Source organism: Populus alba, chromosome 7 (assembly GCF_005239225.2).
Source record: "Populus alba chromosome 7, ASM523922v2, whole genome shotgun sequence".
NCBI lineage: Eukaryota > Viridiplantae > Streptophyta > Magnoliopsida > Malpighiales > Salicaceae > Populus > Populus alba.
This window is the reverse complement of record NC_133290.1, coordinates 6,571,058-6,587,410: the sequence shown is the minus strand read 5'-3', so window position 1 is coordinate 6,587,410 and position 16,353 is coordinate 6,571,058. Positions and strand designations below refer to the sequence as shown.

The following is a 16,353-nucleotide window of genomic DNA, read 5'->3' as shown; positions in this document are numbered from 1 at the left end:
AAAACTACAAATGGTGTGCTTTCTAAAGAGTTCGGTGGTCAGATTTTGTTAATGATGGTGGATTGACTGACTTCCATTTTAGATCGATTGAGAGGTCCACCGAATTCTTTCCTTAATTGGAAGGCAACATCGGCATAATTGATGCCATTCAATTCTCCTACTAGAGATACTTTGAAATTGAAACATCACCCATAGTCTATACTAGTTTATTGTTAGCCCGCATTTTCAAAGGCGTGAAAAAAAATATTCCAGATCTTGAAATTTACTTATTTAATTTCTTATCTATTTCATGTTTAAAATTAATCCACATAAAGATTGTCTATCAACTTGAAAGTTTCTAAATCAACCTAGGTTATTAATAGAAGAAAAAGAGGAAGACATTGTTTGGCTTTTAAAAAAATTTCAAGTCTTGTTTGGGTTTAAAAACTTAGAGACCAAGGAAGAGAATTGATTAATGTAACATACAATGAAAAGGCATCATTGTTTTATTATCAGGGGTATGTTTGGTTTTTTAACCTTGTTTTTTATTAAATTATCATGTGGAGTCAGGGGTATTTTTATCTTTATGTAATTCAAAAAACAAAGAGGAGGCATTAGCACCTTTTGGGCGACATGTGAGGCGACTTTCAATGGCCATTGGAGATCCTCAACGATGGTGTCTAAAGCGTCGAGTCGCCCTCAACATGGGGCCAGCGCATGTCAGCATTCGCGACCTGGTGTAGCTCTGGTAAAAATTTTTCTCCTTCTTTTTTTTCTCTCTCTCCTCCACTTCAAAAGATATGTTGGCCTTGCAAAGTGATCCTTAATCTTTTAATTGTATTAAATTTGATTTATTTGTTTTTCAATTTCATCTCTTGACATTTGATTTTTTATTTTTTATTTTTTTATCAAATTTGATCTTCATTCTTTTAATTCCTATTTATTTTGCTTTTAATCCTTTTCTAATTGGAATTTATTTTTCGATTTAATCCCTAATCATTTGATTTTAATTCTTTTTTTGGTTGAATTTGATCATCATTCTTATGATTGCAATTCCTTTTATTTTTAGTTCTCTTAGTGATTTTTTTTTTTTTGCAATTTAATCACTCATTGTTTAATTTCATTGGATTTTCATTTTATATTTGGTGCTTATTTTATTATCATGCTCTTAAAAACCAACTCAGGAGTCGACCCCTATCATGTCTTGAGTCATGAGTTGGGTAGAGTGATTGGGGTTACCAAGGTCAATCAGGTTTTTTATTGTGCATGAAGTAAAAATGACATTATTTTGATAAAAAAAATAATGGTAAAAAAATAAAAATCAACGGGTGTTGACATGATTTTCTCCTAACTAATCGCTTGATTTTTTATTCAATGAAAAGGTAAAACTTGTATTATTTTGATAAAAAAAATAGTGGAGGAAAAAAATTCAATTATGATCCTCTTTCTTTTGATTGTTCTTTCTTGTTTTAATTTTTTTTATTTTCATTTGATTTTGTTTAGTTTTTATATCAAATATGGTACTCGTTCTCTTTATTGTTGTTGTTTTTTTATTCTTTTCTTGGTTTGTTTTTTTCTTTCAATTTTATCCCTCATCATTTTCTTTCATTTCTTTTTTTTTCCTAGATTTAGTCCTCATTTTTTTAATTGCTCTTTTTTTTTATCATTTTCTTAATTTGTTTTTTTCTTTGAATTTTATCCCTTGACATTTTATTTCAATTTTTTTTTATCCAATCTTGGTTGTTATTTTTTTAACTTTTTTTAATTATATTTTTCGATTAAACTTCTCATTATTTTCTTTTATTATTTTGTATATTAAATTTGATCTTCATTATTTTGATTATGATTTGTTTTTTTTTTAACGGTTAAGAATTTTGTTCAAGGTTTTTTTTTGTTTTTTTATATAGTTATCTTGATATCATGATTAAAATTATTGATTTTAATAATTAAAAAAATTGACCAGCCCCACGACATAGCACAGCAAAAACAAAAATATAGTAAATGACAAAGGGAAATGTTTTTTCCAAGTATCATTGATAATAATCTCTTTTTTCCCTAGACACATCCCGGTTTCTTAATACTTTCATGCATGTAGTAATGCCCTACACGAGGACATGCTGCTTTTCAGGAATTCAAGAGTGTGTTTTGCAGTGGTCGAGATAGTATTGCTCGGTAATCAATCATGCTTTTTGACTCGGGCAATACTATGATTTCGAGGGATGGAGATTACTCGGCGTAATCTTATTGTTGAAACGAATATAAGAAATTATGAGCAGACAGCATGTGTAAGCCATCGAAATCAACATCGCAAAGCATCCAATGCTAGAGGAGGATCCCTTGACTCATCTTCACCATATTCGAAATCAAGTCGAGGGGTGAAGCTGTGGGATCAAACGAGGTGATTTAGTACAGTGGACATATAATTATGAAAAAAAAAAAAACAACAGCATGGAACCGAGGAGAGGTGGATGATCAGTCCAGAGGAGAGGAATTTTGGTAAAAAAAAAAAGAAGACTACTTACTGTTCGAGGAAGAACCAGAGAGAGCTTTTTCTTCCCTCCTTTACTTTCCTGACCATTTTTATCTCCAGCTGCGCTTTCTGGCCTCAGTGGGCCTCTTCTTCGCATGCTCCGTAACTTTAACATGATCACTCAATTCCCTGTCAATTCTCGTTTGATTGTTCTCCACATACTGAAAGCTTTATCCAATACCAGAGATTAGATGTTGATATTTCATATATATCTCGAGCTGTTCTAATCCAACAGGAGAATCCCACAAAACTATGATTGCGTTTTCTCTGATCAATGTACTCATTCAAGTTCAAGCAGCATCGAAAAGCAATCCACTTATTTAGGTTAAAGATAGCTTTTTAGGGTACAATTATGGATGTGGTCCTCTTTATCATTACAAAACAATCCCCACACTATTTCTTAGTATAAGCTTTTGTTCTCAATCAAGTTTTGTCCTGGACATTTACCAGGTGCAGTTCCACTGAGCTTTTTATATATATGGCTTCAATCTTTATGTTTTCCTTTTCCCTCTTCTTTACAGCTCGAGCTTTCGATGCTATTTGACAACAGCTACAGCCGACATGTGCATTACTGCAACTTCTCATCATGTTTTGCCTTAAGACATCGGACATGAATTCGGGACTGCACTTTTTTCTTTTCTGCATCAAGTGTCCCAATTTGTTAACCGACCACAAATTCAAGCCCCATTTTCTCGCAAGACTCCTTTTTAATTGTGTTTGCATAATTAGGAAAGGTAGTAGGAGGGGAAAGGTGTGATAGTGCGGGGATAGATGATCTTGTAACATGGAGGAAGGTGATCATATATTGATTGACCCATTGGAAAGCCAGCTACATGTTGGAAAATTTGCTAAAAGATGGTTAATTAGTATATTTGAGGCTAAATTAAAAGCAGAGTCTATTTATTTTTCAAGTTAAAACTTTGTTGGAATTTAATCACAGATATAAGTTCTTTAACATAAAATATTAACATGTTTTAAACAAATTATGGTTGAATGAGAAATTGATCTCAAATAACTCTTAGTTGGCATATTTTGGTGAAATCCAAAATCCTCTAAAAAAAAATTCTTGGTGTTTATAAAGTGAAAAGTTAAAAAATTATAAATGGATTCAAATAGCACTTACGCTTTTAGAGAGGAAAAGTTCTAGGTAAAGTTGGCTTTGAGCTTAAATCCACATACATGTGCTGGTCAGCTTGAATTTCGAGCATTGGTTTGGATTTATTGTAAAAATAATATTTTAGGCATGAATGTTAACAATCTTTTAGAAGCTTTTGTTACAAATCTAAATAGTTGAGTTCAAAACATTTATATTTGTAGCTACTATGTTCATATTTAATTCTTAATTTATGATGGCTAATTTAAAGTTGATAATGGTGGAGACTAATTCTAATTATTACAATAATTAATTCTTTATTTTTTAGCTTCCAAAATCTATTATAAAAAAAAGAGGTGAATGAAGAGTTTTACACACAATTTCTCACCTCATTTCAAAGTTTTTCCTATTCTTTTTATGCTTTGATTTTCCTTTCAAATCTAGAGCTTAGGTTCATATTGTTGAAAGATATTTGAGTTACATAATATTTAGTTTAAAGGTCTTGTTTATAAGTGCATTTAAACTAAATTGGTGTTGTTGAAATCTTATGAGACATATTACAGATATCCTAGATGCACAAGTAAAGAGCAATAAAGCCTTAAGAATAAATTATTTATACTTGACAACAACAAATATTCATTACTTTAAAGTGCTTTAACAAGTATCCTTATTTTTTTTTTAATTTAATCATAGATATTTTTATTATCAGTATGCATGTTAAAACTTTAAATTGATATCAATTGCAAGTTTGAGTTTATGCTTAGTACGCATGATAGAGTTCTATTATTATATTTGTGTTGAAAACATGTTTATCATGAATTTTTATTTAGCATGCTTATAGATTTAAACTTGTATGAACTATAGGCTTTCTTTGAAAATATTTTATGTGTGCACGTTATTGTTATGATAAACTAAATATTCTTGCTTACTAGTCTAATACAATTTGCATTGTTTTTTGGAAAATAATTTTAAAGCTTTATTGCTTAATAGACTTTGTTTAGTTTATCTCGTGTGTGTATATATATATATATAAAGCATAATAATAATATAGATTAATTGTTTAAGAGGTTTCTAGCATCTTTAACTTTAAGTTATGATATGACTCTTTTTTAATCGTTATATTCTCACATATAAATTTATTTCTAATGTTATATATTTTAATCTAAAACTTTTTGGTTTGTTTATGGAGTTTTTTTTTTTTGTTTAATTTTAAAAGGTTGTTATATATCTTGGTTTTAAAGTTATAGTTTATCTTATAAAATTGTTTTTCATTCAATTTGGATGTTTTGATGCAGGTCTTATATCTTATAAATTTATATTTTTCAACAAGTGAATTAAGGTGATGTTATTAGAATCTTGAGAGATATATTACAAACATCTTAATTGCATAAGTGAGAAGCAATAAAACCTTAAAAACAAAATATTCATCCTTGACAACAATAAAAATTTCATAAATTTTAAGTACTTCAACAAGTAATCATCCTCATTTATTTTAATTTAACCATAGATATTTTAGCTATTAGTATGCATGTTACAACTTTAAATTGATATCAATTGCAAGCTTGAATATATACTTAGTATGCATGCTAAAATTCTATTATTATATTTATATTAAAAGCTTGTTTGCAATGAGTTTTTATTTAGCATGCTTATTGATTTAAACTTGGATGGACTCTAGGCTTTTTTTAAATATCTTTTATGTTTATATACTATTATTATGATAAACTAAATATCATATCTCACTTATCTAATACAATTATCATTATTTTTGGAAAACACTCCATTCTTCATCGCTTTGGTTCTTTCCATCAAGTACATGCTATAGGTGTTTTAAAAAAAGCAAATATTAGTATAATGATAAATAATATTTTTTATAAATTACATATTTGATGGGTGGATGAGAGTTTGATAAAGTTTATTATAGAATAAATAATTTTTCAATATTAATCATGCATAACAAAAACTCAAAAAGGACTTAAAAATACTTTCTTAATTATTTCATTAATCATTTTATTCATTGAACTGTAAATTTTATTTAATTTGTTTCTTAAGATTAGAGGGACTAATTCATAATATACCCCTTTTTTTCAAGTGATAATGTAAGTTTGAATTAAAACAAAGAAAACCCAAATGACACCTTTGGGTGAAGTAGGACCAAAGCATTTGTTAACTTGTTGGTGGTTTAGCAACCGAGGGGCGTGGACCTCTTTTTTTTTTTTTTTTTTTTTTTTTTTTCCTTTGAGAGTTTTTTTCTTGAGAAAAATGTTCAACTCACCAATAATTCATGAGCATCACATCTTGAAAAGAAGGTTAAATACTTGAAAGCACGGATCAATTGCATCTTGAAATTAAAATAATTTTTCAGTCTAAAAGTCATCCAATTAAAAGAGCCTTTGGTAGGTCTTCGCCTAAAAAAATGATATAGTTGGATTTTGGATAGAGAAGTTCATCAAGGACAAATAATATCATAGATTTTCTTAAACCAGCCCGACGTGAATGCTTGACTAATAGATAGCTATCCAACTGTTTCTTGTTAGAGGCTCTTGGCTAGTGCGCTCTCTTTAGCGCCTAAAGCTAAAAATATCAACGGCAATTGAAATTAAAATAAAAGTTTAAAAGGTGAGGGATTTTCTTCGACATTGTGAGGATTTAATGTGGATTATAATTTATAATAATGTTTTTTTCTTTTTTTTTCTTTTTAATCCAATCATTTAATTCTCTTTTTTTTTAATGAATGCGTGATTTTAAAAAAAAAAAATAGTTTTAGTGAACATGAAAACAATAAAATCTGGGACCAAACTTGAAAATGATGCAAATAATGATTTTAAGAAAGAAAAAAAGGGCATTACTTGTACAACACCTTTTTAGCATTTCTTGACATGAGAGTTTGACAGATTTTATTTTTGATCAATGTAGTTTAATATTGTTTTTTTGTTTTGATGTAAAATTTTATTTTTTTTCCTTGTATTTGGGGAAGACAGAAAAACTCGTCGAAAATGGCAAAAAAAAAAAAGTCTTTACAATTAAAAAAAATCAATATTAATATTAACAAGTTTAATTTGAAGAGGTGTTCCGTTGAGATGTTTTTTACCTTCATTTTACCGAAAAATTAGATCATGGTTAAGAAAGAAATTATTTTTTTTGTTTGATTTTATGTTTTGTTGACCACTTTAGAAGTGTTTTGAGTTGATGGATTGATTTATTAAAATTTTAAGGATATTTATTTGGTGAAAATAGGTTGAAAATTGAATTATTGGGTCCAAAAAATGTAAATTAATTAAAATAAAGAGATTAAATGTATTTAATTTTAATTTTAATTGAGATTAATTAAAATAAATAAATCAAAAAATTTTTTTGTGATTTTTAATAAAATATAGTTTAATTTTTACTTGGCTTTCTATTAAGATTGTAACATTTTTTTCTAATATTTCTAGGTATTATTTTTGTTCAACTCTATACAATAAATTTCAATCGTTTTCCTTCGTGTGTGTGTGTGTGTAAGTATATTGTTTATTATTGTTTAATTCAATAAAAATTTAATTCAAAAACTAAAGTTATTAATCACAGCTAAATCTATAGCTCGTGTTGTGAGATCAAATATCTTAATCAATATTTATTTTTAACTTTTAATTTATTACTTGGTTAGTGTTAACAATTTTTTTTTCCTTTACTAGCTAATATAATTTCCATTTTATTTAATTAAATATATGCATCAACTTTTTAATTTATAATTAAAAACTTTTCTTGATGTAAAAAAATGCATGTTTATTGTTTTGCGTTAAAATCTTTTGATTCGACTCACGGCGAAGCGCGAGTCAACTAACTAGTATTTCCTAATAAAAAAAAGTTAATTACCTATTCTACTTGGTTTACTAAAATAAACTAATTATTATCACTATTAATATCATTACAACTACAACCACAACTATTATCATCATCAATAATTTAATTATTATTGTTATTGTTGTATATCATCATTATTATTATCGTTATTATTATTATCATCAATATTAATTTTTGTTATATCACTATCACTATCACCATCACCATTATTATTATTATTATAAATAAAATTTCTATTATGATCATCGTCACTAATTTAATTATTATTTTTGAAATAATAAAAACCATGAACTTGATTTGGAGGATATAAATGAAAAATATATAAAAAACAATTGACAAAAAAACCAAGGAAAACAATAAGAAATCAAAAGAAGAGGGATTAAGCTGAAATCACTATTATTATCATTGAAAAAGCCAAAATTATAAACTTAATTTGAATGATAAAATTATAAACTATAAAAACTTTGTCGAAAGGGCAGAGGGCAAAAACTCAAAATTAAAAGTAGAAAGATCAAATAAAAAATTATTATATATACAAATTAGAAACCAAGGGTTAAATTAAAAACACATACAATTTTAACAAAAGGAAAAATGATAAAAATATATAAATCAAAGCTAAAATGATTGAATCTGAAATACCAATAACACTAAGAACTATAATGTATTTAATGGGACAGGAGAGAGAAACAAAGGGGGGGAAGGATCACCAATGATTAACCAAGAATATTTGGACTAGACATGCTGCTTAGAATGGAAAAAAAAACAACTGGGAATCGGACTATACGGTAGAATTTCATTTTTGACCATCAAAAGTTGCGACACGCGCCGCCCTAAAGTTGCGGTGTCCTACACTTGCTGGCACATGCACAACAACTTTTTCTAATTAAAAATATTATTTAATGGTAAATTACCGCACTACCCTCATGCAAACCAACAATTAACCAAAAAAAAAAAAATTTGGAGGCAAAAGACTTTAATACCCTTGACCCCAATGCATAAAATTTTTTGAATCTTAGGGTACATTTGTAATTCAACTATATATAAAGAACCAAAAATACCAATATACTCTTCCCTAATACAATTTTTTTAAAAAACTTCTGGGTGTATTTATGTTATTTTATGGTCCATAAAAATACTGCATAAACATAAAAAGCATCACATGATTTAATAATGATGAATGAATTATATAAAAATATCAGAATACTCTTGAATTAATTAAAGACATATAATTTTTTTCATCAAGATGAAAGGCTTCATTCCCCTATTATACTAAATATAAACACAGTAAAATCTCCACCCGATAGAATATTTGTTATATGTTATATAAATTATAAAGAAAGATTCGCCAATCTCAATGTAGATTTCGCATACATCTTTCCATTATTTCTCTTTCACGTACAGTACATAACCATCAGCTATGGATTTTTTTAATCAATATTGTATTGAAATAAATCTTTAATTAAATGTCAGTTTTTTCATCAAAATCAAACATATTTTTATTTTTTATATCATAATTTAACATATTTTTTAAATATATAAAAATATATTCATGATATTAAAAACTAAAATATAGATAGTAAATAAAAAAAATCATAAAATAAATATTGATTGAATTTAATTTAACTTTAAATCTACATTTTAAGTCTATTTAATAAAAAGTTAAAACAACTCCACCATCAACCCATTTCTTTTAATATATCAAAAACAACATTATTTTTTATAATGATTATGCTATGAAAACATTATTTATTAGAAGTATAAATTTTAAATATTGTTTATGTTGTTTTATAATGTTTATGCTATGTTGACAATGTGAACAGAGAATAATAAACTACAATAATTATTTTTTATAATGAAAATGCCTGTGAAATGGGCCTAGTCCCCAACTTGGTCCAGTCACATAAACTCCACAGTTGAAAAATTCGAGAACCCAAAAACATCGAAGGGCTCACTCGCTCACTCTCTCCCTCTCCCCACCCAATGGAGGAAAACATGGCCGCATACTACCCCCCACCGCCACCACCTGGTCACTACCCAACCTACTACCAACCGCAACCTCCGCCACCAACGGTGGCACCTATTCCACCTCCACCTCCTCATCACCTCCCTTACATACCTCATCCACAACCGCCACCGGCACCTTTCGTATCTTACGTCAGTGTTCCTGCTTATGTCCCACATGATCAGGTCCGTACTCTCTTTGTTGCTGGCCTTCCTGATGACATCAAGCCCCGCGAAATGTACAATTTATTCCGCGAGTTCCCTGGCTACGAATCTTCTCATCTCCGTACCCCCTCTCAAAATTCTCAGGTACTTGCTATTTTTTAAAAATAAAAATTTGAGATTAGGAAGTCCTTTAATTATGGTTTTTCTAATTAGCGAGGTCAAAATCTTTCTCGGTGATGAATCATTGGGAACTTTTTCTTACATAATTGCACGTGTTGACGAGGTTGTAAGAGAAATTAGGTTAAATAAAAAACAAGAATGTTTTCCATGAAATTAGGTTATGAGCTGAATATGCGTGATTAAAGGCTTAGAATTAGGACAGCTGATATCTTATTCACTCTTTACATGATCTCTGTTGAGGCTTTATTCTGATGTGTTGTGATTGTTGCAGCCATTTGCCTTTGCTACATTCACTGACCAGCCGTCGGCGGTTGCAGCCATGCATGCTCTGAATGTATGAACATCTTGCCTTGATCCTGTAAAACGCGCTGCATTTTTTTAGGGTTTGTTTTGCATGAAAGTTAAGTTCTGTCCTAGTCAGGAATTATGCAGAATCTTATCCTTCTGTGGTTTGAAGCAATGCCAATTTCATTTTTCAATTTGCACCGAAGGCATTCAGTTAATGGCGGGACAACCCCCCCAGGCACATGCTCGCGCACAGGGTTATTTTGGATTAATTGCAATGCTGTTTATGCAAGCCAATAACTGTTAATTCTTGGTTCTGAAACTTGGTTGCAGGGGATGGTTTTCGATCTTGAAAAGGGATCTACCCTATATATTGATCTAGCAAAATCTAATTCCAGATCTAAGCGCTCAAGAACAGGTCTAAAATCTTATGCTTGCATATTATTGTAGCTTCAAATTCCTTTTTTCCTATTTCAACTTACTAAACTTCACATATATACTTGATTTTGAGGATTAGATGATGAATGGTCTAGTTTGGATAAAAAGGCTAGGGTTTCGTCTGGATTCTCGATGGGCACTCCCGATTCAGGTAAGACCATTGTCTAAAATTGATAGTATCATTTGGACTCTTCTCCATGGGAGCTCCTTGTTAGCACACTTTTCTCTGTGTTTATTTTATGGATTGTGTACTCGCTGCTATTTAGCTTTGTGGTTTCCTTGGCATATAAATTAATTGCTTAGTCACATGGAGGACACATTCTTCTAAAAGCTCACATTGCACATGTTTTGCACGCTTGGACACTAGCAGGTTTTGGCAGCGTTCACTTGCCTGGAATGGCTAATTCTGCTTTCAACACGATTGGTTTTCCATCTGCACAAAGGTCATTTGCACTTCTTGAGCACATCTTTATTACCTGGAGTAACTACAGGCTACGTTTAGCTCAACTAGCACTTGTTTTAGCTTGAAGTGATTCCTTCTAGCTGAAAGATAAGGGCTTAGCACAAGCAGTTACTGCATGCCCTGTTTTCTGATGTTAAAGTACAGGGACCATCTTTGATTAATTCTTCATCTATTCATGATTGTGTAATCAATTTTCTTTTTGTGTGTCTCAATTATTCAGTCCTGGAAGCATCGATGACAGATCTAGAAATGAGTCAAAAGCAGGAAGAATGGTTAGATTACTTTTCACCTCTTTTGTTTTTATGTCACAATATCAGTCCTGTAAATTCCATACGTTTCTTTGTTATCTCAATTATTTCACCTTGAATTAGAATTACTGTTTTGTACTAAAACAATTTGTTATCCTTGTTATCGTTTTTTATTGTTTGGAAAATCATTTATTTCTAGATTTGAATATTTTGTAATTCTTTTGGGGAATATATGCCCCCCACTTAGTTCATAAGTAGTTCTTGCAAGTAATAGTTGCTAGAATTTTTACTGTAGAGAAACAAGACATTCAAATGCACTCATATTATGCTGTACTCCTGGAAGAATCTATGCACATCTTTTATATTATTATGGGCATTTATTGCTGGATGGTTTGCTTTCACATCAAAATAACAGAATGTGATCTGCACATGAGCATATATTCTGAGGATGATAAACTAATGTTCCTACTGACAGAATAATTCTTCAGCACCTCCATGCCCAACACTTTTTGTGGCTAATCTAGGACAAAATTGTACAGAGGAAGAGCTAATTCAAGTATTCTCAAGGCAAGGAAGCAATAGTCATTCCAGGTGTAATGTTCTGTTGATTCTTTTTTCTATAAAAAAAAAATATTATGCTGCTGATTCTTTTTTCCCTTCTCTTTCTGTCAGATGCCCTGGATTTCTGAAATTGAAGATGCAGAGCACATATGGGGCTCCAGTCGCATTTGTTGATTTCCAGGTTCTTGATTGCTGTCTAGCTCTTTTTCACTGTCTCCTTCCATTCTTCTTTCTTTCTCTGATTCTATTCTTTTAAAACAACCCAACTAGACAAATTAAGGAACTTTCTTTTGAAGAAGGAAAGTGGAATAATTGAATGAATTTTCTTGTAGCTTGTAAGAGAGGTAGGTTTGGTTTTAAGGTAAAGAATAGTTTTGGGATTCATGTTTATCGTAATGAATTTTTGTTGCGTTTTGCTTAGGATTTGGATTGTTTGCTTACCCTATGGCATTTGAAGATGCAGAATCTTCATTTTGCTTTATTTATTAACTTGATTTTACAATCTGTCCCATGCACCAAATTTGATGGGCTGTAAACTAGTGAAGCTTCAATTTATTGGAAATGTCAATATCACAGTTTTCTTATTTCTTGGATATATTATGAGTCCGGAATTCTAATTATAAGTTACTTTATCTACTCTGATCTTTAAGTTAAGAATGCTATCACTTGTGCAGGATACTGCCAGCTCAACTGGGGCACTAAATCATCTGCAAGGCACCGTTCTCTATTCATCAGTTGCTGGCGAGGGCTTGCGGTTGGAGTATCCTTTATAAATTCTTTTATGCAACTGTAGTTGTTTTTGTTGTTGTTGTTGAAGCATGTAATGTGGTTAGAAGTTGAAAACTTCTTGTTGTTATTGTTGTTTTGGCTTAATGAGAAATCTAGATATGCAAAATCACGCATGGGAATGCGGAGGAAACCAAGGTAATTAGCTATGTAGAAGCGAGCAAACGCGCATCATTCATTCGGATGCACATTTTACAAGGGTTTTTGTACCCAAAAGATGCTTGTAATGTGGTTAGAAGTTTAGAACTACTTATAGAATCAGAATTTCCTTTGCTAAATCATAACAATCTGTAGTTTAGATCATTTTCACAATGGGAAATAAATCTTATTTGATTCTCATGCACAATGCTGTTTATTTTATTTTATATTATATTTCAGTATGAAGTGATGAGAATTGGTTACTCCAATTGTCAAAACATGATGGTATTATTCTTAAATTTAGCATCGCAAGGCTTAGTTTGATTGATGGAAAGGAATGTTAATGGAAGAAATAACTAGTTTTTTTTTTTTTTTTTTCTTGCGATGAATTGTATGTTGTGCCCAGTATTCTGTTCATAGTTTAAGCTTGGGATTTTTTATTTGAAAAATTCTGCAAGGATAGGTACATGAGGTTTTATGAGAAAGAATGGTCCTTTCCTACCATTAACATCTTAATTCACAGACGTAATACTTTTTTCTTTCTCAACAGATAGAAAAGAAAAGAAAATCTTTGGGGTTTAGGAGCAGCACATTTCTCAGCATCCTAGCTGTCTGCAGACTGCTTTGAGAAAGGTTGAGCTGTGCCCCATTTGTCAGATATTTGTATTAATGCGTTTTTATTTGGTAATGCCATTCTTAAATTAATGCTAATTAATGTTTTTTTAGGAGGATGTCAAAAAATAAAAAAATAGTTTTGAAAAAAATATAATTTTAATATATTTTAACTAAAAAGTATTTTTGCAAAATCTCATTGAATTACTAAAAAAAGAGGCACACAACATGCTTGTTACCAACAGTAGGGGTGTTACAAAATATTTGCATTATCTAATTAGATTTAATTTGTTAATACATAGGATAGCGAAAAACAAAATCTAAGAAATAGGTATCATTTTGAAATCTGTCAATCCCGACTTAACTTTTATACTCCATATTTATTTTATTTTTATATTTGATAATATGTGGATTTGATAATATGTGGATTAAATATTTATTTTATTTTATTTGAAAATATTTTGGCTCTAAAAATCTTATTCATGGATTTTTTATTAGATTTTTTTAATGTAATAAAAAATTACTTCTCTTTGCTAGATGGAAAGGGAAAGTTAACCAGAATTTAATAGGGGTACATTATATAAAAATTAGATCTAATATTAAAGATGCTGTGACACTTATTATCCATGTTATAAATTTGCAATTTGCCTCTAAATACGATCCTATAAAAATTAGAAATGTAAATTTAATTAGTGGATATTTATAATATCCATAAAAAATTAACTTGACTTGATATATCAAACCGTTCATTTTAAAATAATAAATTGAGTGAGTTAGAATTATAATTTATAAAATATCATAAATTTAGAGGGATGTTTGAGAATGATTGCTATTACTTTTTAAAATATTTTTTTTACTCAGAAATGCATTAAAATAATATATATTTTTTATTTTTTAAATATTTTTAACATTAGCATATCGAAATAATATGAAAATATCAAAAAAAATATTAATCTAAAATAAAAAAATAAAAAAAATTTAATTTTTTTAAAAAAATAGTTTTAAAATGTAAAAATAAACCAATACAATTAGAGACATAATCCAACGTAACTATATCCAACAACTCCCTTAACCAACCTGCCAAAATTTTCGTTTCTAGTTTGGAACCAATTGAATCTTAGGTTAAGTGCAAAAGGGGGTCTGAATTGTCTATTCCAGACAGTAAGATTTGATTTTGGGTCAGTCGGGAGTCGGGACTGATTAAGAAAGAAGACATTGAATGTAGACAGCTCTATGAATTTACTCGTGTTTTCTTTTTCTATGAAAGCAATTTCTTCCCATGACTAACCACACCAAGTCTTCTTTCACTGCACATGGTCAGCAGTAAAATCTCAAAGCATATTTATCAACAATACTAATTCAAAATAAAAAAGAAAAACTCAAATTATTTTCTTATTTTGATTTCATGAAAAGAGTTTTCATCATTTTTTTATTTATTTTCTGGAAGTGTTTTTGAGAGAGGAAAAAAAAAAAAAAGCTTAAAAACCTAAGTATTTTGCTCACTGACGCACATGATGATTTAAAAAAAAAGACTATTTTTTTAAAATCAATTTTTTTTTAAATATTTCTAGATTATTTTAATATATTGAAATTAAAAAATATTTTTAAAAACAATAAATAGGAAAATAATAGATTGGTGATGTTTAGTCCTGCCAATCTCCACCTAAATTTTGACTTTTTTTAGCTCAATAATAGGACGGCCGGCAACATTTACATCACGATCCAAATACATCCTCTTTTCCTTTCGGCGTTGATGCCAAAGATTTTTTTCTCTTAACTAACTTGTTGACTTCCTCTAGTCAGGCACAGGCACGGGATCTCACATATATTAGTACAAAACTTAATTAACCACAAAGTAAATAAATCGATTTCCATGTGCTGTCATCATCAGGTGCATTGCTGATACATGCATTCTCTGGACCGCTCCAGCAAATATAGACCACACACGTACCCAATACTTCCCTTCTTGTAAAAAGCCAAAAGTTATGACCTTGAAAAAGTCAAATTGCACTCTTACAAGGTCACCCATAACAGGGTTTATTTCCACGCGTAATTATTGGAAATTATTTTTTTTTTTTTATAATTTTTTTTAATATGAATCGACAATCTTTATAGACACAAGACTTTTTAAAGATTGTGTTTATTAAGGGGCTAGACTAGTATAAAAGTTTATTATATAAATATTAGATAAAAAAAATTTGAAATAGTTTTTATTATTTATAGCATATTAAAATATTTTTAATTTGAAAAAATATTTTTTTTATTTTTTAAAATTTATTTTTAATAGCAACCCATCAAAATGATATGAAAATATTAAAAAAATTATTTTTTTAAAAAATAAATTTAAAATTTTTTAAAAATATTTTTTAAAATAAAAAAAATAAACATCTTTTTAACTGTTTATAACATATCCTGTTTATAACAATTTTTTTAATTGGTCTTGCTTTCAAATTTTTGAAATTATAGTTGTAAGATATTTTTCAAAATAGTTTTTTTATTTAAAAATATATTAAATAAATAATTTTAAAATATTTATTTAATATATTATCAAGTTAAAATTACTATTAAAAAGTATCCTACGATAGGAATAGAGTTTCAAACACCCCTTAATTTGCGAACAAATTAACCATGGATTGTTTAAGCCTTTCTTGCTTTGGACACATGGTGTGGGCTCCCAGGGCTAGAAGCCTAGAGGGGTAGTAATTAACTACTCCATGCGCCTATATATATAATTTAAGCTTACGTTACATGTTAATGATGTGGTTAATCTTTTTTTGCATTGACAACAAGATTTGGTTAGCCGCTAGTTATATTCTCCCATGTTCCACGGGTCAAAATATTCTCTTTTTAAATATAAAAATAATATGAAGATTATGAAGATTTTTTCAGCAGAATGATTTTGAAATCTACTAACTTCATTTTTTATTCAGTTTAAATTATATAAAACTGATTTAAAGTAAATCATTAAATTTAATAAATTTTAAAACAACTTAAATAACTAGTAAAATCATGAGATAACTTTAAAAAGAAA

At 29.2% G+C, this 16,353-nt stretch overlaps 1 protein-coding gene across 2 annotated transcripts; it reads left to right on the top strand.

The window, feature by feature from the left end:
* Positions 1-9,356: 9,356 nt before the first annotated feature.
* On the top strand, positions 9,357-12,911 carry LOC118047777 (uncharacterized). 2 transcript variants are annotated; one of them, XM_035057149.2, is made up of 10 exons: positions 9,357-9,755; positions 10,063-10,125; positions 10,410-10,494; positions 10,594-10,665; positions 10,882-10,957; positions 11,198-11,249; positions 11,701-11,792; positions 11,898-11,967; positions 12,461-12,546; positions 12,672-12,911. In XM_035057149.2, exons 1-10 carry the CDS (start codon positions 9,426-9,428, stop codon positions 12,712-12,714), a joined length of 969 nt encoding a protein of 322 aa, XP_034913040.1. In that variant the 5' UTR covers positions 9,357-9,425; the 3' UTR covers positions 12,715-12,911. The 2 variants fall into 2 exon arrangements, with proteins under 2 accessions (XP_034913040.1, XP_034913041.1); XM_035057150.2 differs by having other exon boundaries at positions 9,358-9,755; positions 10,885-10,957.
* Positions 12,912-16,353: the final 3,442 nt, after the last annotated feature.